The 22,210-nt window shown below is 43.7% G+C and overlaps 2 protein-coding genes across 2 annotated transcripts in view; one reads left to right on the top strand and one right to left on the bottom strand.

Moving 5' to 3' along the window:
• LOC135212072 (lon protease homolog 2, peroxisomal-like) overlaps positions 1 to 6,776 on the top strand; it is a 249,420-nt gene extending 242,644 nt beyond the window's left edge. Inside the window, 2 exon segments of the mRNA XM_064245420.1 lie at positions 4,581 to 4,691; positions 6,050 to 6,776. Coding sequence (XP_064101490.1) covers positions 4,581 to 4,691; positions 6,050 to 6,172 — 234 coding nt within the window. The 3' untranslated portion in view covers positions 6,173 to 6,776.
• LOC135212071 (signal recognition particle 9 kDa protein-like) overlaps positions 6,766 to 22,210 on the bottom strand; it is a 223,467-nt gene continuing 208,022 nt past the window's right edge. The window contains exon 3 of the mRNA XM_064245419.1: positions 6,766 to 6,938. Coding sequence (XP_064101489.1) covers positions 6,843 to 6,938 — 96 coding nt within the window. The 3' untranslated portion in view covers positions 6,766 to 6,842. The remainder of the gene's footprint in view (positions 6,939 to 22,210) is intronic.

The following is a 22,210-nucleotide window of genomic DNA, read 5'->3' on the forward strand; positions in this document are numbered from 1 at the left end:
CCGGGGAAAGACTCTGTCTTCTTCGACTTCTACAAAGGGGAGCCGTAACCAGCCCTCCTCCCAGCCCTCCTTCTCCCGAGGAGGCTCTGGGAAGAAGTCGAAGAAAGGGGGGAAACGCTAGGGCGGACGCGTTCCCCCTCACCTGCTGCCGGAAGTGGGGGGGTGCCTGGCCAGCCAGTTGGGCAACTTGGCAGCGCTACGGCGCCGAGACCTGGATTGTAGATGTCCTTCGGGAGGGATATCTATTACCCTTCGAATCTCGGCCACCCCTCACCTCCAACCCGGTCCAACAGCAGTCGTACGTTCCAGGGTCATCGAAGGACGTAGCATTGAGACAGGAGATCAAGACCATGCTGAGCAAGAGAGCTGTAGAAATCGTCACGGATCAGTCACCGGGCTTTTACAGTCGACTCTTCCTGGTGGAAAAGTCTACGGGAGGCTGGCGCCCGGTGATAGATCTCTCTCCTCTGAACCGGTTTGTTCGCCAGACCCGGTTCACGATGGAGACGGCACGTTCCGTGCTCGACTCCATCAGGGAGAACGATTTCATGCTTTCAGTGGACTTTGAAGGATGCGTATTTCCAAATACCCATTCCTTCATCCGTACCTCCAGAAAGTACCTCCGCGTCATCCTCGACGGACGTGTACCAGTTTCAGGGCACTTTGCTTCGGTTCTCTCAACCGCCCCACAGGTGTTCACTGCGAGTGTTTTCACTCTGGTGTCTGCTTGGGCCCATTCGCACGGGAATACGTCTGATGAGGTATCTCGACGATTGGTTAGTCCTGGCGAGCTCCCGCTCGCAGTTGCTACAGACAGGGATCGACCTGCTCGAGTTCTGTCGCGATCTGGGGATCGTTGTGAACTTCGAAAAGTCCGATCTCGAGCCCAAGCAGAGGATGAAGTATCTGGGTATGCTGATCGACACGGTAGCAGGGCGAGTCTTCCCGCAGACTCGCGGATCAGCAGATTCAGGGAGGCAGCCAACCAGTTCCTGTCTCGGCAGAACAGGGAGCTCAGCGATGGCAAGTCGTGATCGGACACCTGTCGTCACTCGAGAAGTTAGTCCCTCACGGGCGTCTTCACCTGCGGTCTCTCCAGTGGAGACTAAAGGAGAGTTGGTCACAGGCGACGGATCCCCCAAGCTTTCCAGTGTCACTGACGACCGGAGGTGAGGCAGGACCTAGCCTGGTGGCTGGACGACAGGAACCTCTTAAGAGGATGCCTCTGCGCACTCCCCCCCCGGACATGCAGCTGTTCTCACGACGCATCGACCGAGGGATGGGGCGCACACCTGGAGGAGTTGCTGACTTCAGGAGTGTGGGACGAGAAACGACAAGCACCTTCACATCAATGTACTGGAACTCAAGGCAGCGTTCCTCGCTCTCCAAGAGTTCCAGGACCGCTTGATGGGACACTCAGTGGTGTTGATGTGCGACAACACCACGTAAGTGGCCTACGTCAACAAACAGGGGGGCCTAGTGTCTCTCCCGTTGTACCAGTTGACTCGGCAGGTGCACGAGTGGCCGAGGCACACTCAATAGAGCTGTCGGCACGCTACATTCCAGGGAAGAGGAATGTAGTAGCAGACACGCTCCCAGCAGCCGTCGGGATCAGGGGGGGGGGGGGTTTGGTGATAGGTGACCGAGTGGTCTCTACACCAGGACGTGGCGGAAAGGCTCTTCGACCTGTGTGGGGGCGACCAGTCGTGGATCTGTTCGCCACCCGGCACAACAGAAAGCTTTCAGGTTTTCTTCTCAGCCGTGCCGGACCCATGGGCAGCTGCAGAGGACGCTCTTCAACACCCCGTGGGACAACCTCTTCGTCTATGCCTTTCCCCCCGTTCAGCCTGATTCGCAAGGTGATCAGTCGAGCACTGGTCACACCCCGAATCTCAGGATGATCCTGTGGCTCCAAATGGCCACAGGCCATTTGGTATCCGACCTGCTGCTCTTCTCGCAGGAGAACCGAGAGAGATTCCCCCTTGGCACAACCTTCTCAAAGCCCAGCCCACCAACACGTCGAGCGGTAACCACCGAGCAGGTCCAGGTCCCTACGACTTCTGGCTGTTATCCACCATCTCTTGCGAACGAGAGGCTTTTTGCTCGTAGCGCAGCAACAGAGATGGCTGGAAACGTCCGTCAGTCCTCTGCAGCTGTGTACCAGGGGAAGTGGGCCGTCTTCTGTGGTTTGGTGTCGTAGACGGGGTCTATCTCCTCTCAGAGCCACTCTTCAGCAGGTAGCGGATTTCCTCGTTTTTCTTCGCCGAGAGAAGCTCCTCTCAGTCCCCACAGTCAAAGGATACAGAGCCGCCCTGGCTCTCGTCCTGAAACTGAGGGATTGGACATCTCGAACTCGTTCGAGATCTCCTTTGCTTATGAGGAGCTTCGAAAGGTCTTGCCCACCCAGGGAACTCAGGCCCCCTGCGTGGGATGTGACTCTCGTCCTTAGGAGTTTGACTCGAACGCCGTTCGAGCCACTCCAGAGTCGTCAGACAGGGATCTGACCCTCAAGACCCTCTTCTTGCTGGCCCTGGCATCGGCGAAGAGAGTAGGGGAACTTCATGGTCTTTCCTATGATGTACAACACTCCAGGGATGGGGATCTGTGATGCTCGATTTCGTCCCGAACTTCGTTGCGAAGACTCAGAAACCGTCGGTCCCTGACGACAGGTTCGAGTCCTTCACGATTCCCTCCCTAATGGACTTCACCGATAATGATGCGGATGAGATGCTGCTTTGTCCTGTGAGGGCGCTACGGCGCTATCTGAAGAAAACTCGACACCTCAGGCCTGAGTGTCGACGCCTCTTCGTTAACACCGGGGTACCAAGAAAGAAGTATCCAAGAACACTCTTTCATTCTGGCTGCGTGAGGTCATCAGGAGGGCGTATGAGGCTGATGGTAGTGACGACATCCGTACGTCCCGTCCGAGAGCTCACGAAGTCAGAAGTATTGCCCCTCGTTGGCGTTTCGTAAGAACTTCTCCGTGGCGCAGGTCCTGAAGGCAGGGGTCCTGGTCTAACCAGACTACCTTTACGTCCTTCTACCTTCGGGATATTGCCCACAGGTCCTTGGATACCTTTTCCTTGGACCCGTGGTGGCTGGTCAACAAGTTGTGTAGCTAACCCAGACCCTCGCAGGCTGAAACAGCATCGAGTCCTGGTGTGACTGTGTGGATGGATGTGTGAGTGAGTGAGTGACTGGCTCCCTCTTCCCATCTTTTCCTCCTCCTCTACCTGTGGGCAGAGGGCCACGGTCGTCACTAGCTGGATGAGGACGAGATGCAGGTGAGGCTATATGACAGAGCCCCATCCTATCCCTTTCACTAGGGATAGGAGCAGAATATCCACCACTTCCTCCTACAAGGGGGGGGAAGTGGATGCCTACAAGAGTCAAACCCATGACTTTATATTTGCTCCTGTACAGGAACAGTTCTTACATTGCTGGGTACGAAAAGATACGCTTGCTCCTCTCTTAGTACTCTCGGTCCAGAGGTCTGACCATTGATCCTGCGGTGCACACCCCGATCATCGGACAGAGGCTTGGATCCCTCCCTCGCTCTTACGACCAGGGAGACTTCCAAGGTTGGGCGAACACCAGTCTGTTCACAAAAGGACTCAGATTCCTCCACCAGAAGTGAGTCTTCCTATTGTAAAAGGACCGAAGGTTTGTATGCCGTGTCGGAACAAATGACAATTTGTCCAAAATTGCATTTTTCCTAACTATACAAACCTGAGGTCCTTTTACACATAGTCCAATCCTCATGCCACCCCTCACTCTCGTTTTTCTGGGGAGTTTTTGCTTGGGCCAAAAGCAAAAGTGATTTGTTTACCTCCCAGTCGCGCGCAGCGCAGGCCTGTCGGACAAGCAGTTAACTACCGAACCCCTTGTTCGAAAGCTTACGACCTATCCAGCTGCCGCTAGTACCTTCCTATTGATAAAAAGGACCTCGGTTTTGTATAGTTATGAAAAATGCAATTTTGGACAAATTGTCATATTTTATCACTGATGTTTCTCTCTCTCTACAATGATAAAGTACAGTAAAAATATAAATGAGGATAGTGTAAAATATAGTCATAAGCATACCAACAAGCTGTAGTAACTCAGATGTCTACCTAGCCCTCTTCACCTATCCAACACTGCATCCCCACTCTCCTCCCAGGCAAGAAAACTGCTCCCAAACTTCCAAAACAACCCCTTCTCTACACAGCCTTACTACCCCTCCTTTCCCATGACACCCAGCCATCTAACCATCCCCACACCCCTCCCATCTTGGGGGCCCCCCAAAAGAATGTCTGCTGAGTGGGCAGTTTTTTCAATTTTTTACAAATTTATATACTATATCATGTATTTTTGGGGGTTTCATCTGGATTATTGAAGGATTCTTTGGTAAATTGGTCACTAAATAATAATAGGGCATAAGTTTGGCCACTGATTAGAGACAAAAGAAACCCAAATGAAGAAAAAGTAAAGGATTATGGTATTTTTGAAATTCAATGTCTATTGTATTTTTTCTGTATAGTACAAGGGTTAGCCTATATATTTGTGAAGACAAGTATTCTTAAATCTTTAAAATTTTTCAGGTTGGGGGTATCAAAGAGAAACTTCTAGCTGCACATAGAGCAGGACTTACAACCGTAATAATTCCAGCAGCTAACAAGAAAGACCTGGGTGACATTCCCAATTCTGTGCTGGTAAGAATTGCTAAGTTAAGTTGCTGTTTCAGCAGGACTTGAATTATAGTATTTATGCCAATTGCTTGTTCCTTTGGGAATTTTAGAAGAATTTTCCTCCAAAAGTCAGTAGACAGGTAATTTGATAAAGCTCCTTAGACAGGTAAATTCATATATTTGATTATTTCGCATAATCCATTAGAAACAATTTCAAGGTTGGCGAGTAAAAATTGTATCAATTTGGTAAGAAGCAAAGAAAATGAAGTATTTACTGTAATTTAAAATCTGTTATTTAAAGTATCTAAGTTCTGAACTTTTGAAATATGACTGGGTAAGTTTATGGTGCACCAACTGCTGTATTTATAGAAACTATAAAGTTTGTTGCTGACGTTTTGTTGAAGTAAGCACAACCTAAAGTATTATTGCTCACAATATTTTGACAGAGTTTTATGGATTTAAAAAATACAGTGCTATTATGGATGACACCAATGGACAAATTTTGAGTAATTTAATAAAAATAGTTATTGACATTTTTAGACGGTTTAATGTCATGCACATTCGAAAGTACTATTGGTCAAAAAATGAATGTAGACACTTTTGTTCCTCTTATTAAGCAACAAATTATCACACAACTCTGCATGATCTCCCAGTCCCTATTACCTTGACATTGGTAACTTTATGGTCACCCTTAAAGGATTAAATATTAAATTCACATTACCATGGAACTAACTTAGGCCGAGGGGAGTTACACATTAGGGTATATTTATTATATAAAGTATTTTCTGGGAAAACCAGTACTTTAGGGTATGTTTATACAAGTTTCTACACAATAAGCAGTGCTTTATAATTTGTAATTTACAGACAAAAAAATTCCTACTTCAAAGATGACCTCACTTTTAAATTCAGTGAAACTTGAGCATTTGTAGAATCAATCTGCTAAAGTTGAATTTGTCATTAGGAGAAATATTTTGGGACATTTGTTACATAAATTTGGAAAAATTATTTTTTTTAACAAGGATTATATAAATTAAAATTTAAAAGTTTTTGGTGTCCTAACAAGAGAATATTAAGCATTGGTTAAATGACATTACATTTGAAGCAGATGTCTTGAACCCTAGGGTCTGAGCTAATATAATTGAGCCTTATGGTGTCAGCATGCCTCTATCTACAGTACATCCTGTAAATTAAGGAGAAATGTATGCCATACAACCAAGTACATTTGGTACTCTTTTAGTGCTATATTCCCTTCAAGACAAGAATTGAAGCAATCAAGGAATATACCAATTTTCATAGTTGACTAGTTTTTTCCTATACAGAGCAAATTTTTTTCTTGTAAATAGCTTAGATTGTTTAAATTAATATTCCTTAATTCCCAACAGAATGATGTAGAAGTGGTCCTTGTAAACACAGTGGAGGAAGTACTTCAAGCAGCATTTGATGATGGGTTTGGAGAAATGTTTGAGACTAACGGAAAATCAATTTCCCCTTCAAGCAAACTATAGAAGATTATTTTTAAAAAAGAAAATTATGCCTTGTTCTTATCGAAAACCCGTTCTTTCATACTGCGTTTTAAGACTACCTTCAGGAACTGTAGGTTTCTAAAGCTTTCAGAAGTGGATAATAGTTTGTTTGGTTGGGAAAAACTGCTTTAAATAACAACTTGAACTGTAACTTACCACTGTATATACATCACTTGACGATGCATACTAATTAGAAACCATTTAGTTTCAGCTTTTGTAAATGTGGATTTTTTATATGGTTGGGAAAGGGTAATTTTAGAAGGACTTGCAGCCAACTATTACTGTTAATCTTTTGTGTGTACATATAGGTATGCATATATTGTCATATATAGGTTAAGTACATGTACAATATTATAGTTAAGACAGTATTATTTAATGATGCATGCTGAAACTTGAATGATTTTGTGTTAGACCTGGGTTATACCAAGTTCAGTATAAAAAACATTCCATGTTTCAAGTAAAAGTGAGTTTGTCATGGTTACGTGTTTTGATGGTGCTACTTATATTTTGTCATGGTTACATGTTATTAATGGATGGTGCTACTTACATCTTAATTTCTAAACAAAAAGACAAAATTTAAATATTTTATAGCATTTTATTTTCAGTATCATACAAAAAATGTAGCCTAAGATTCTTGGTAGAAATCCTTCGGTTATCTTTCTCCTGATGCCATGTGCTTCATCATGTTGCTTATGAGTTTCTCAAGTTTCCGCAGTTCTTGTTGACTGTCAGTTTTGTACTGGACACACTAGTGAAAGAAAAAAAAACTATGCAGACCTTGACAGTTTTGAATTCAATATACATTTATATGAAACTACAAGCAATTATAGCACATAATGCGTTTATTTAAAGATGCAAACCATTATAGTTTCACTAGATATTATCTCAGATTACAAAGATTTAGTGCAGCTAATGCATTGATTCCTTAAAAATAGGGGCTGCTGTTATGTAAAGATTGACTTTACTTCTTTGACACCTCCCTTAAGATATGTATCTCCTTTTGTCACAAATGTCCTTCACTCCTTTTCTGAGTACTTAGTGGTTTACTGTCATACTTCATACATTTTCTGATATTATGTTTAGGTAAACCCATTAAATAGGCTGCAACCAAGGTTTGATAATGTTTGTACAGAAACCAGGGAGTTACTGGAGATAGTTACCACTAGGGTTTTCTTCTTGTCTTGTTTACCCTTGGACTGTGCCACCGTACCATGGGATGATTAATTCCCCCCCTTTTCTTCCACTCATGGTTTTTGAAGTGTGTGAAAGACAGGCTGAAGAGAAAGCAAATGTTACTTGGTGGATTATCAGAAAAGTACCTTCTTTACTTAATCTTTTCTTTCTCCAATTTCTTTCTCCAATACCCATTCCCCAGTTAATGTGGCAAACCTGGCAGGATTCTTTATAGACTTGCAAGGTGTCCCAGCTCCACCTTGTTGACAAGTTGCATCCAGCAATTTTTAAAGATGTGGTCAGCTTTTTGCTATTTATGAATATTAATTTGATTCAGTTTACGTTGTTAATTTTCTTTTGGGAGAAATTAAACTTGACTTGTTCATGCAGGGGAACAAACCCTCGGTCTTAACAATAGGATGATAATCTAGTGCCAGCTGGACACTGGTTAAAAACAATCAAAGATTGTAAAGCAAGGATTCTGTGACATCTGGCAACCATGCTTATACGATTAGATTAGATTAGATGTTGGTCACTGACCAGGCCTTCGAATTTGTCTTGGAATTCGCAGGTAAGACTCAAAATCCCTTGGTTCATCATGCCAGATTTGTTACGTATTCATTCTTCTCCTGAATGAATTGGTGGACAGTGATCCGCAGGAGTTTTTGCTTTGTCCTGTCAGAGCTCTGCGTTGCCATCTAAAGGATTCTCTACCTGAGGCCTAGGTGTTGTAGACTGTGTTAGCACCGGCCAGTCCAGAATGGAAGTTCCAAGATTTCCTTTTCATTCTGGCCGCTTGAGATGATTAAGCAGGCATACTCGTCACCACCGGATAGTTCTGTTAGAGTCTGTGCAGGCTATATAGGACATCAGAGGAATGAGTTCCTGGCTTCAGCAGACTGACCATAAATGAAGTTAGGGCAATCAAACCCTGGGATTAAAAATTCAACCTTTATCACATTAATTATAAGTGTCTACTTATAAGTGTCGAAGATAAAAACACCACATCATTCCAGATTAAGATAAAAACACCACATCATTCCAGATTAAGATAAAAACACCACATTGTTCCAGATTAAAATATCACATTGTAGTTTGGCCTTAAGCCTTAAATATTTAAATAAGTAGTCTGCAATATTTCTTGAAGTAGTGAGTAGCAGGCCCAAATTGACAAATATTTAAATCAATTTGTATTTTTCATAGCTAACAAACCTTTGGTCTTAACAATAGGATAATCTTCTAGTGCGTCAGCTGGAAACCAGTTAAAACAATCGGAGATTGTAAAGCAAAGAATCTGTGGCATCTGGCAACTCATGCGTATACGAGGTGGATGTTGGTCACTGACCAGGCTTGGAACCTCATGACGCACCAGTCTTTCTTTCAACCCAGGATATGAGAGGGATGGATAGAACTTTAAGACCTCAGGTTTGTTAGCTATGAAAAATACAAAATGATTAAAAAATTTGTCATTTGAATGGGGCTTCAGCCCATCTGACCACCCTTCCTAGAAGATTGAGGTCTAAAGAAGGGGGTCTGAGCTTGTGAGAGAATAGATAAATGAGTATCTAAAAACTCAACCTTCTGGGATTAAACACAATGAGACATGTCCAGATTCATAGCATTCGTGGAAGGTAAAAGGAACAAACTGTTCAAGCAACAAATGACATAGGCCACAGGGATTTATTACTACTACTCTCTCCCCTTGTTAGAGAGAGGAGGAAGTGCTACCGAGATGCAGGTTTGTTCATTGTAGAGGAAAAAATTAAATAACTGCAACCAGTATGGCTGCCACACACTTTTGTATGAGACCAGTTCTACCTTATGACGTGTCTTATCGTCAACCCACCTGTAGGAAGAAGAAAGGAGACCAGCCATCTCCCTCATCCTCTCTCCAACACAATCATCTTAGGTAAGATACAAACTATCCTGCTGGGGGCAGTGGACGAGCTACCTAACTTGATGGGCAGCCACCATTGGACCAAAGAAAAAAAGGGTCCAAGGACCAGTGGGCAATGTCCTTCAGGAAAAGGAAGTGAACGTGGTGAAAAACTGTGGGGGGTTACCTCAAAATAATTTTTTTTTTTTTTAGCTAGTTCTACAATTTTTAACATAATCCATATTTGTTTGTATACAGAACAAACCTGGTCTTCATGTGTGGGGAAAACCTCTCTAGTGTAGCTGGATCTGGTTAAAAATAGAACAAGCTTAGGGCATCAGTGTATCAGCCAATAGGGGGGAAGAGAGTAGGTGGAGCCTGACCTTTTCTCCACTTCGCATACGCCATGAGTCGCCAGTTATCTTTTAACTGTCTTCAAACAAGACTTGCATTGTTCTTTCTACACCTTGGTGTTCTGGTTTTCCATTCTGCTTCTTGTTTGTGAGTTTTGTGATGTATTATGATTATCTGCATGTATTTGCATTTGAGAAATGCAAAGCCATGAAACATCGAAGAAGGCTTTGCCTCAGAGGTGTCCTTGGGTAGGTAACAATCCCTGCTTTCATTATCTTGCCTCTTGAAACTGATCCTCATTTAACTTTAGCAGATGCAGATCTAATGATTGCAGTTTAAGTAACACCTGTTCAGAGTTAATTGATTGGTCTCTGGAGCAATGGAAGCATTTTGGTAAGAAGAAATACAAGAGGAAATTGGCTATTACATCATTGAAAAGCTTTGTGCTTCCAATGGCATTGAATGACTCCATTCCTTCTTGTTCTTTTTCTCTGGTCTCCTTCACCAGATTTGGTTCTTGTTGCATCATCACCTCAGGAAAATTTTACTTTTACTCCTCAATCTTCTATTGCTTTGCCTCTATAGTTTTAGGAAGGATCTGGGAAATCTAGCGATTGATTTAGCTGCCTCTTTCTTTTCAAGAAAAGAGAGAGAGAGAGACACTCTCCCCCCCAAATTAATTAGGGATGGGACTATGCCTTCCTTGGGAGCCCACCTTTGGGAAACCTACTGTCCCACCTCTTGTCCTCTCTCCCAGTGTCTGCCACCATGTCAGTCTCTACAGCATCAGTGTCTGTGACTTCTGCTTCATGTCTACGGCCAGGGTTGGAGATGGGCGTGTGCCTGTAAAGGTTCACAGCCATATGTCTTTTACCTTAACTTCTAAAGAGCGTTGCCCAGTTCCTGATTATTGTGCAATAATGCGCTCACAAGAGAAATCTCCTCTAAGAGCCAGAGAGCTATGGATCAGGCTGTTTTCAAGAGAATGCTGTCATTTTGTCATCTGCTCACCCTGCTGAAGACATGAGGGTTAAGACCATGACCATTAGGAAAGATGTCAATGCAGCTGTAAAGAAGTCAACTTCACACCTAAGGGAACGTTCTCATAATCAGGATAGCCCCTCTCTTAGAACAAATAGTCCCCGGGATGGAGAGCATGGCTGTAACCATTCTCCATGTAAAGAGAATTTTTCTCGGTTACGGAAAAAATTACAGCCATCCTCTTCTGTAACACACAGGTACTTCTCGTTCATTATAACAATACGTATACGTACCTAGTGTTAGGCCCTGACTGTTCTTATGCTCTAATAGTAGTAAATAATGAGAAGTTCTCATGTTCCCATAGTAAATAAAGATACATGGGATGCCACTGAGTTGGTGGACAGACCAGATTGAGGTTCTTGTAGCCTAGAAGCAGGTGGTCCTCTTCCTGTTGATGTAGACAACCTAGAACTTCTAACTACTTTTGCAGAAGTGGTGGAACTCATCTGTGGGTACAATTTAAAAGAAGAGGCTGTGGCTATGTACCAGTTCAGATTTTCCTTCTGGTCTCAAAGCCCTTGTGGTGCTCAAGAAAGAGAGGAAGGCATCGTTGGGGTTGTCATGTTCTAACTATACTGACTGTGTCCTTAACCAAGTGAATTCTCTCGTCTGTCGATGGGACAACTTGCTGCGGTCTAGCAGGTCATATAAGTAGCTCCCTCTTCCTCTTCCATGACTCAGGCGCTTCTACGTAACTTGTAACATTGTGTTACAACTAGGCAAGTGTATCAAAGAGTCCACTGTAAAATTTCCTCAGTGGCCATGTCTAGTGACACTGAAGAGAGTGCCACGATTCTTGACTCTTGCAGTCCGGTGGCAAGACTATTTGTACCAGGCCCACCTAACAGCAAATATGTAGGCTTATTGGCTGCTGAAGAGAAGAGATTCTGCCCTCTAAATTTGTTGGCCCTGGTTCCACCTAAGCACTTAGGAATGGAACAATTCTAGCATCTCCATCTCTCTTTCGTAAGGAGAAAGTTGAGGCTGCAGTGGCCAGACGAATAAGGGACAATAATGACTGTCTGGTCCACCAGGCTGTTTAGTCTTCTGGTCCTTCACTTGCCATTGTAACTCTACCTAGATCTCATGCTGCTGCTTACCCTTCCCTCAAGAGATCTGAAGCTATGACCGGTCTTCGTAGGGGCTGCCAGCCTTCTCCTGCTAAGAAGACTCAGCAATGTTCCACTTTCAGCTCCACCCTTCTAGACCAGGCAGGGGCAGGGCTAAAGGAGGCACCCCCCCCTCTCTCTCTCTCTCCCTCTGAGAGTGCGCGCCATTAGCCAACTTGGCAGCTGCATGGAGCACAGACCTGGGTAGATGTTCTGTGGGTGGGATATCTACTCCCCTACCAGTTTCCTCCTCCTCTCTCCAACTGTCCATTTCTTCTAAGAACATATGTTCAGGGCTCTCCAATGAATCGGTCCCCAGGTTTCTACAGCCAGATCTTAATGGTAGCAAAGGCATAGGGGACTTGGAAACACGTCACAGACCTATCTTCCCTGAACCTTTTCATCAGGAAAACCTAGTTCAAGATGTATGTCCTGCAGTTCTAGCAGCCATCAGGAAGTCCGACTATATTGATGACAGACGTGAAGGATGTGTACTTTTAGATTCCAATCCATCAGTCATGTCTAAAGTTCCTTTGATTTGTTCTGGGAGTGAGCAAGTACCAGTTCAAGGTGCTTTGCTTTGTCTCTTCAGCCCCACAGGTATTCACGAGAATGGTCATCTGGTTTCTATCTGGGCCATATCATTCACACGGGATACTCATCATATAAACTTAACGACTGGCTGGTCATGGCGAATTCTCGGGTAAAGTTGATCCAAGACAGAGATCGTCTACTCCAATTTTGTCACAGCTTAGGGATAGGGATAAATTTGGAGAAGTCAAACCTTTGTTAGGTATTGTACATACAGCTTCAAATATTTATAACTATAAAATTAACATAACCTATTTTTAGCCTTTGTCTTCTCTACTATACTACTGTTCTCCAGTGTGGATGTCTTGCCTCTACCAGAGATTTATATCTCTTAGATTAACTGGATCATAGTGGTAGATTTCTGTTTCATAATATTAACATTTATATGATGTGGACCATCAAAGGATGATCTGCCAATTTTTCTTGAGTTTAATTTTAACAAAGACCTTTTACTTTCTTGATTGATACCTGATCCTCTTTCCTTCCAAGAGTGACCAGATTTGCTGAATAGCAGCATTATTATGTAAATGTGCCTTGATGACAAATTTGTTCAAAATAGTAGGGTTTATCTTCTGAATAATAATGATGATGATGATTAAAAGTGGTCTTTTAAGAGAAAAAGAAGATACTTACATAATTAAAATTCGTGTGAAAACAAAAAGGATGCATACTTAAAACTTGCACAAAATATATTTAAAATATATTTCTTCATAATAAAATTTCATGATAAGTCCCTCTTCGAAAGAAAATGAGTTCATAATGCGGAAAATGCATGGGTGAATCTGTGAGTCTTAGGCAATCATGCATCAAGTTATTCATGCTGTCTAAACCCCTAAGCTTAGAGAAATGTTGGGGAGTAAGGTGGCAACTTAATGGAAGAAAGGTTTGTTTGAAAAACTGTCTACAAAAAATTTTATCCTTAGCAATATAGAATATAGGCTATAGGCCAAGCACTGTGACCTATGAAATTATTCAGCACTGAAACAAAAATTGACAGTAAAAGGATTGAAATGTGTAACAGGAGGAAAGCCTCACAGTTGCACTTAGCAAAAATTCTTAGAAGAGGGTGGAAAGTACTTTGGAAGAAAGAGAATATGAATAAAGTTAGCGTAAAAGGAATGAAAGGAGTTGCAGTTAGGGGCCAAAGGATTGCTGCAAAGATCCGTAAATAATACCGACAGTGCCCCACGTATGGCACTACCCCCATACAGGGTTTTTCAATAGCTCCTTACAATTAGCCCAAAAAGGCAATTACAGTATGCTGGGAAAGGTTAGGCCACTAAAAACCCAAGACTACCCAATTGAGACAGATCCTCCTAATTGAGAGAATAACCTGCAGTAAAAACCACACAGCTCTACTGCAGAATATGATGATACTGTATATATGTAATTTGTATTTTTCCCTGGTATACTACAAATCAGAGCCTTTTATTTAATAGTTTCCTACAGTGCAAGCTACAGATGTTTGTTGAACTTGCTAACAGGGTTGTAAACTGATAGTTATACAGGTTAGAGAGGGAATACAGTGGTACCTCATTTGTTTTACATTTCTTATGTCGAACATTCCGATTATCTCGTTTATTCTTGCATTTGACGGCCTACTGTGTCCTACAAGAAAAACTGTATTAACATGCTTTTTCATTTACAATTATATAGTTTGATTATAACCATACTTGACACAATAAATAACAGAATAAAGCATTTCAATACAAAATCTTATGTCACCACAGTGACGTCAGGTGCAGCTGACTTGAGACTGAATGAGGGAGCTTTTACATATTGAGGAGAGAAAAGGAGATTTAAAATATTACTGTTTGTATGTAAAAGCAATAAAAATTCACATAAAAATAGGGAACTAAACAATAAATTAACAATGAAATAAAAATATGAAAAATACAATGTAGAAACAATAAAAAAAGTGTTAATTGAGCCAAGTGAGACAATATAGATTAACCATTGTCAGCAAAATAAACGATTAACAAAATAATTTGTCATGCAGTGACAGCAAACTTGAGATAGAGGGAGGGAGCGTTTATATTTTTGAAGATATTTGTTTCATATTTAAAACAAATCGAACAGATAACTTCGAAGTCCGAGGTACTACTGTACTATGCAGCCCTCTTTTACCTGCTAGCATTGAGCACGTTTTCCTTCAGCCTCAGGGATAAGGCTACATTTTTGATGAACTCTAACAAAAGGTTCTGGTTGGTAGACGTAGAAAAAGTAAGGATATTAAAAATTTTATTTGTTCCTATGGAAATACAAACACTATACCATCCATGATGGAGTATCCTACAGTGCAAGTGCTGGACCAGCTGTGATCTGGATAAGTACCCTTTGTTCCTTTGTGGTGTGTTTATTTCTTTAAAGCTGAAAGCCTTTATAGACAAGAAAGCCTATATAGACAAAGTCAACAGACTATAAACCCTAGAGGGCTCAAAAGGGAAATCAGCCTACAAAGAAAGGCAAGTGATAAGAGTGATAAATAACTATGAGGAAGTAGAAAACAAAACTGATACACTTGAATGCAAATGTCAGCAAAAAGCAGGAATGAATTTGAACCTCAAACATTTGGATGTCAGAAGATTGCACATCAGCACTAGGTTAACTGTTTTGCATTTTAATTCTAGCCAAAATGAAACTTATAACATCAGTTGTTCATATGCGAACAAACCTTCGGTCTTAACGATAGGATCATTTCTAGCACCTAGCTGGATCTGGTTAAAAAGCAGATGAAAGCAAGGAATCTTGTGATATCTGGCAACACATGCGTATATCGGGTGAAGAGTGGTCAAGGACCACGCACCTACGCCACTGCCTGGGCGAGAGTCGTGGTTGACCTCTCTCGGCCTTTACCCGGTTCATTGCCCGTTTCGTTTGTATTTAGTGTGTGTGTGACTGATATTATGGCTTCTGCTCCTTCTTGGCCTCATCAACGTGTGTGCCCCGGAATTCCAGGTTTTCCATGTTCTATTTTTTGGCTTCGGCGGCGACTGATCCCCACATCACGTTTAGCAGATGCCGTTCTAATTTTTGTACTATAACGAAACCTTGCAAGGAATGCCGGGCAAGGCCTAAAGAGCAGTGGAAGTCGTTTAATAGCAAGAGAGAGCATCGAAGGGTTTCGACTCTTCCTACATGGGGAGGTTTTTTGCCACTTCCCGATGCTTCATCTCCTTCAGTATTCACCCCCCATAGTAGCCTTGTGCCTGTGTCTCCTTCCTATTTCATTGATTCGCTTGCTGGGAATGTATCGGGAGGGCCCCAGGCTGATTTTATTTTTGTAATGTCACCCCTTCTTTGGAGTTAATTTGATTCCGGGAAGAGGGGGGAGGCTTTTTTCATCATCCTCATTTATTCCAGAGTTGGAGGCGTCCAAGATGGCGGCATTTCTGGTGATAGAAGTTCACTCTCGACATGGTTTGGAAGCCACGTAAAGCCGTTGGTCCCATTGCTGAATTATCTAGGCTAGGCTAAGGCCTTACCCACTTAGGCTAGGTCATGTCAGCTACTTGCCAGGTAAGAATGCAATTACTTAGGCTAGACTAAAATAGAAAGGCCAGCATTTTCTTACATTCCTTCTCCCCGAAGTGTCTTGACCTAGACTCAAGTATCTAACCAAAAAGCAGGCCTGAATCCCAGAGAAGGCCGGATGGCTTGATTGAATGGAATCCATCGACTGGCATTGGCAGACATTCTGAATGATCTTTAGGCAGGTCATCATCATGTCAAAATAACCATGCTTCCAAACACAATGTAACTTGAGAAGAACTGGACGTGGCCGTTTGATGAAACACGTATGTGAACTGGTACATGAATGTGGGCAATGGTACATGTACGTGGACACTTACACATGTTGTACGCTGGGTATACTTGATGGAAGTTGGTGTACAGATGTAGGGCATAGCACTACACGTTCATGAAAAGATATATCAAGCAGCTGGAAATGTGCTGAATCATGTACATGTACAAACGATGGACAAATACGTGGACGAGCAATGAACCACATAAACTGACCAGTGATGACACCAGTACACATTCAAGTCGTGTGGAGCGATACAAGTTGGAACATCAGTGAGAACAACACTCAATCATGTACATGGACAAGCGATGGTCAAGTACGTGGACAAGCAATGAATGATGTACACAGACCAATGAAGAAGATTGCTCTGAGAATGCCTTCCTTCCATTAGTTCCACTGCCAAACTCACGAACACGAAAGTGTGGGGAAGAAACACGACCTTGTGGGGCAGATGGTGAAGCACTCCTCTCGCTTACCGAACACGGACGTGCACAGGAAAGACATGGTTCTGTGTGGTAGTAGCGATGCACTCCTTCACTCGCAGAAGACAAAATCCAAAAAGTCCTTGATCCTCCCACATCTGACATGATGGCGAGGTGGTAATGGAGGAGAAGTAGGAGAGAGAGTGAAACTCCTCTCTCTACGAGATCTCTTACTAGCAGGAGTCGGGGAAGACCCAGGAGACACTCCGTTTCTGACTCTTCTTCTTTGTAGATACAGCAGAAATCCTCTCTTGCAAAACAGAGGTCCAGCCTCTTGAAGAACGCTTGAACCAACGCCTCAGGACGGGCTCAGCGAGAGAAGTCGATTGACGTCATAACGGGAAGAGATGACATCATAACTGGAGGATTCACGGCCCCCGCAACTGACGTCATAGGCTGAGAGACGTATGAGAATGACATCACGACATTGGACTGTAGCTCAAGTCAAAGGTCTTGGTGACAGCAAAGATGGCTAAACAGAGCATCTACAGTAACATATGGCCTCCCCAGGACATGTATATGTGATGAATAGCAACTAATTTCGAAGGAAAAATCATCATTGAAGAAATATGAGAAGAAATAGACCCTCAGAGCAGTGACAACTATGCCATTGGCAGAACCCATGACGTTACATACCCATTCACAACGTCACAGCCCATTCACGATGTCACACAGCAGATTACTGTCACAAAGAGCAAGAGAAAATTTGAGTAGTGCAGAATGCATAAAACAAAATAGTATTACAATATATCATTACCCAGTTGAACATCATAGGAAAACGATGATCAGAGGAAACTGTAAGGTTGGTATCCCACAATATGACGTTTAATTGTTCAGCAGGAAGGGCTCCAAAAACAGCAAGGAAGCCACTGCCGACAGTATTGACTACTCCAAATTCTCACTTCTTCACAGCACAAACACACAAGTCAAATTAGTGAATTGGCATCTCTGTGTGATGGAAGCGAAGAAGAGGGCTCCCAAGTTCTGGAGACTGCTGCCGCTGCCAGATTCCAGACAAGAAACAGGGCTGACAACTTCAGAATCTGTAAATAAAAAAAAAATACTCTCTCCCTCAGGAAAAAGATTATATTCTTAGAGACTAAAATAATTATATGTGAGGATGGAGGAAATGACGGAAGAGAGCCGTACTGCCCATGCTCCAATCGTACTTAAATTACAGAAAGAGACAAGACAGCAATCAAAACTGGCCCTGCAAGTAGAAATAAACTTGCAATTGTCCGTCATTAAAATTCGTCCCGTACATCCCGAAACACAATCTGAAAGACTAAAACATTACAAAGTTCCCAGACATGTGTGAAAACAGATACATAAAACATAAATGTCAATACGCATATTTCCAAATTAAAACACTAAACCAAAGTAAGGGGTCGTCTCACTGAAGGGGGCAATACTCTCAGGAGACGGACCACCCTAATACACATAACGCAGGTGATGCTGATGCAGAGTTAAAGACAAATCCACTGCAAAAGCATCTGTCCTAAGGAAGGTCAACATGGCAAACAAGGGAGGCTTGTCTAAAAACATTGATGTCCACTGGCTTGGAAAAGGAGAGTGAAGCGAAACTCCGCTCTCCATGGCGGTAAAAGAAAGACGCATGTTGCGGGGATCCGAGCTCGGTCGATGACCGAAACATCTGCCTCGTATTTGATTGTTTTTACTGGTTTTCAGCTGGTGCTAGAAAATTATCCTATTGTTAAGACCTCAGGTAGGTTTGTTAGCTATGAAAAATACAGATAGATTAAAAATTTTGCCTATGTGTGGCAGCGTGGTGTGGCACTGTTACCAAGTCTAAGCCTCTGCCTTATATTTCCCCATACTAAATAAACTTTTTCAGGAAAGTGTACATTCCTGGTAAGAGGAATGTCCTGGCCAATCAAACTCAGTCCTCAGGGTCAGGTGGTGAGGATGGAATAGTCCTCTACACCCATGAGCAGCAGAATCGCTGTTCGAGCTCTAGGGTTCATCAACACTCAATATCTTTGCAACCAGGCAAAAATGACAATTTGTCCAAAATTGCATTTTTCCTAACTATACAAACTGAGGTCCTTTTACAATAGGAAGGTACTAGCGGCAGCTGGATAGGTCGTAAGCTTCGAACAAGGGGTTCGGTAGTTAACTGCTTGTCCGACAGGCGCGCTGCGCGCGACTGGTAGGTAAACAAATCACTTTTGCTTTTGGCCCAAGCAAAAACTGCAGAGTGAGGGGTGGCATGAGGTGGGGCTATGTGTAAAAGGACCTCAGGTTTGTATAGTTAGGAAAAATGCAATTTTGGACAAATTGTCATTTGTTCCGACACGGCATACAAACCTTCGGTCCTTTTACAATAGGAAGACTCACTTCTTGGTGGGTGGAATCTGAGTCTTTTGTGAACAGACTGGTGTTCGCCCAACCTTGAAGCCTCCCTGGTCGTAAGAGCGAGGGAGGGATCCAAGCCTCTGTCCGATTGATCGGGGTATGTGCACCGCAGGATCAATGGTCAGACCTCTGGACCAAGTACTAAGAGAGAGGCAAGCGTATCTCTTCGTACCAGCAAACAAGAACAAGTTCCTATTTGCAAGAGGCAACAACGTTATGGTTTGTCTCTTGTTGGCATCCACTTCCCCCCCCTTGTAGGAGGGAAGTGGTGGATATTCGCTCCCATCCCTAGTGAAAGGGATAGGATGGGCTCTGTCGAGTAGCTCACCGGCATTCTCGTCCTTATCCAGCAAGGTGATGGACCGTATCCCTCTACCCACAGGTAGAGGGGTAGAAAAAGATAGGAAGAGAAGCCAGTCACTCTCTCATTCACTTATCTATTCTTACAGTCACACCAGGACTCGATGCTGTTCAGCCTGCTAGGGTCTGGGTTAGCTAGACAACGTGTTGAGCAGCCACCACGGGTCCTAAGGAAAACGATCCAAGGACCTGTGTCAATATCCAAAAGGTAGAAGGAGGTGCCAGTGGTCTGGTTGTACCAGACCCCTGCCTTCAGTACCTGCGCCAAGGAGAAGTTCTTGTGTAACTCGAGGGAGTGTACTTTTAGGTCATCTTGGTGCTGACGAAGAGTCTTCAACACTCAGCCTGGGATGTCGAGTTTTCTTCAGAAAGCGCGGTCGCGCTTTCACAGGACAAAGCAGCATCTCCTTCGCATCGAAGGCGGTGAAGTCCATTAGGGAGGGGATTGTGAAGGACTCTAACCGATCGTCAGGAACCGAAGGGTTCAGAGTCTTCGCTACGAATTCGGTACGAAATCGAGCGTCACGAATCCCCATCCCCTGGATGCTTGACTTCGCAGTAAAGTCATGCAATTACCTCAGAGGAAAAGAAGGGAATTGTCGTATGACCTATCCCTCCCCTTCTCCGACTTCGGTGATGTCCTGTACCCATACTGGTCTATCCGTCTGCAGCGAAGTTGTTGTTCTCGGTAGTGGATAGGACACCGACACTCAATGGTGGGTGTCGATGGTATGGGTACTGTGACAAGCCGTTAGGACGAAGAAAAGATTGTTATGGAACAACCGAACTAAGTCCACAGCGAAGTTTCGTAACAGACTTGGGCGCTCTGACAGCTGCCTACTGACTGCGTTTCGGTAGGAGGCAAGTTTGTCCAAGCACCCGAGCAAAGTCCACGTGACCTCGCCTTAACAGGGTTATGCCAAGAGACTAAACAAATAAAAATTTGTTCGTCACCGATGCCAGAAGGCAAGGTGATGACTCTCTTAAGGCATGTGCCCAACAGGCGAAAGTCAATTGCCTTCTAGAGACCGAGGTCCTTGATGGCAAGATATCTCATAGTATAGTTGATTCTCGGGTAAGGAGAAACAACACTATGTGACGTTGAAGACGAAGGTGTACATAAAATGCAACCTACGTCTTCACAGCTGAACCGACGAGAAGGATTCTCAAGATTCTGGAACCTGTGCTACCAAGACTGAGAACGCTAACCGCTATTGATTGCTGTCCGGTGAGGATCGTAGTGCAATAAACGCGGAGCGCTTCGAGTAATGAACGACAGGGAACTACTGCCTGAAGAACTGCTTCTCATGGGCTGAACATTTGGAAGTAGAGCTGTCAGTCGGAGAGTAGGCGATGTCTTCTGACATATCTGTTAATTCGGGGCGAGCAATGAAATTGCACACCTACGAATACAAGATATTTTGAAGACAAACTCAGATGTCTGCAAAAATCATTCGCATTATCGCAGTGCGATGCAGCGGTTGACTAGTACAGACTTCTGTTACCGTGCGGTAAACAGAAAGATGAAAGAGTCCAAGAGATATCTCTGTTGAAATTCTCGCAATGTCGCCGGCGATGAAATCGAGCGTCACAGCAGTAGATGGGTCCATTCATTATTGCGAGAATCCCCGTTAATCAGAGACCTAAGTCCATGATTGTTGGGCAGAGATACGGTTTCGGTAGTCAATCCAACCAGGGGAGAGAGAGACGTAACCGACCGTATCTCCGAGACCTAGCTGATACTGAGCCGCTATCAGGCAGTTCAATACGCAGTAGCTCTCGGTGACTCGTCATCCTGAGTTGCCAGGTAATCCATTATTCCACGAAGGAATGCGTTTTTCGCTAGAACCATCGAGCATAAAGAATACGCTCGAGCAATTATATTTAACCGAAACGGATTTCGGTAAATACAAAAGCTGAATTGGTGTTGTCATGACAATACCAAGTATCTAAAATCGAAACTGATAACTGCTGGGAGGTTGCAGGCAACCCGAGTTGCAGTTCAATTAAGATACAATTCGTCTCGGTCACAAACCGTAGAGTTAACTACTGGTATGCGCCTACCCCACGGACAATTCAACTGTTAAAGAATCATGTCGCGAGGGTAATATAACGTAGTATATTTGTAGGTTCTGTACCACGACCTCCATCCTAAAATCTTTTCCCTATAGGAATGAGAATAAGGATTGGAGATCGACCGCCTTCGTTCTCTAGTCAAGAGAGTGAAGGAGAAGTCTTTCCAGGAAAGCTTCAATGGTGAACAGAATACCGAAGACGATAGTTCAAGCCAAACTGGAAGTTCCCGTCCGTTCTTCTCTATCACCAGGTTAAGCGCCTACTGTGAGATACTCTTCTTTCAGCAGCAGTCTTCTTCCAAATGCTAGAAATTACAGGAATTCGAGCATAAGCGAGGTTCCCGATTATCGTGTAAACAATTATCGGGATTCTCGCTCACTCTGGACCGTGGTCTCGCCTAAGTGTTTGGAGATCGTAAAAAACTCGAACACTCTGAGTGCGCTAGAAATTCCGTAGACTTCTAAGCACTCTGCGAAACCCCCCACCGAAATCGTCCAGACGATATCGGCTGGTGGTCCTCTCTGATTCCCGTAGAAATCGAGAAAGGGGCAGGATCCCTCCTCAATGACCGGGGCTTACGTCAGGTAGGAACCCGAAGGTCCCCCACCCCCAGGTATAGCGCCAGCCCCTAACGTGGGAATTCTTACAGAGAAATCTCTGTAGGATCCCTCCCCTTCCCTCGTAGCCGTAAGGAGAGAGGGAATGGGAGGAGGAATTGGATACTGGCTCGCCTTCCCAGCGGATCTAGCAGTTGGAGAAGAAAAGGAGCAGCCATCGCCT

The sequence above is a fragment of the Macrobrachium nipponense genome, chromosome 40 (assembly GCF_015104395.2).
Source record: "Macrobrachium nipponense isolate FS-2020 chromosome 40, ASM1510439v2, whole genome shotgun sequence".
NCBI lineage: Eukaryota > Metazoa > Arthropoda > Malacostraca > Decapoda > Palaemonidae > Macrobrachium > Macrobrachium nipponense.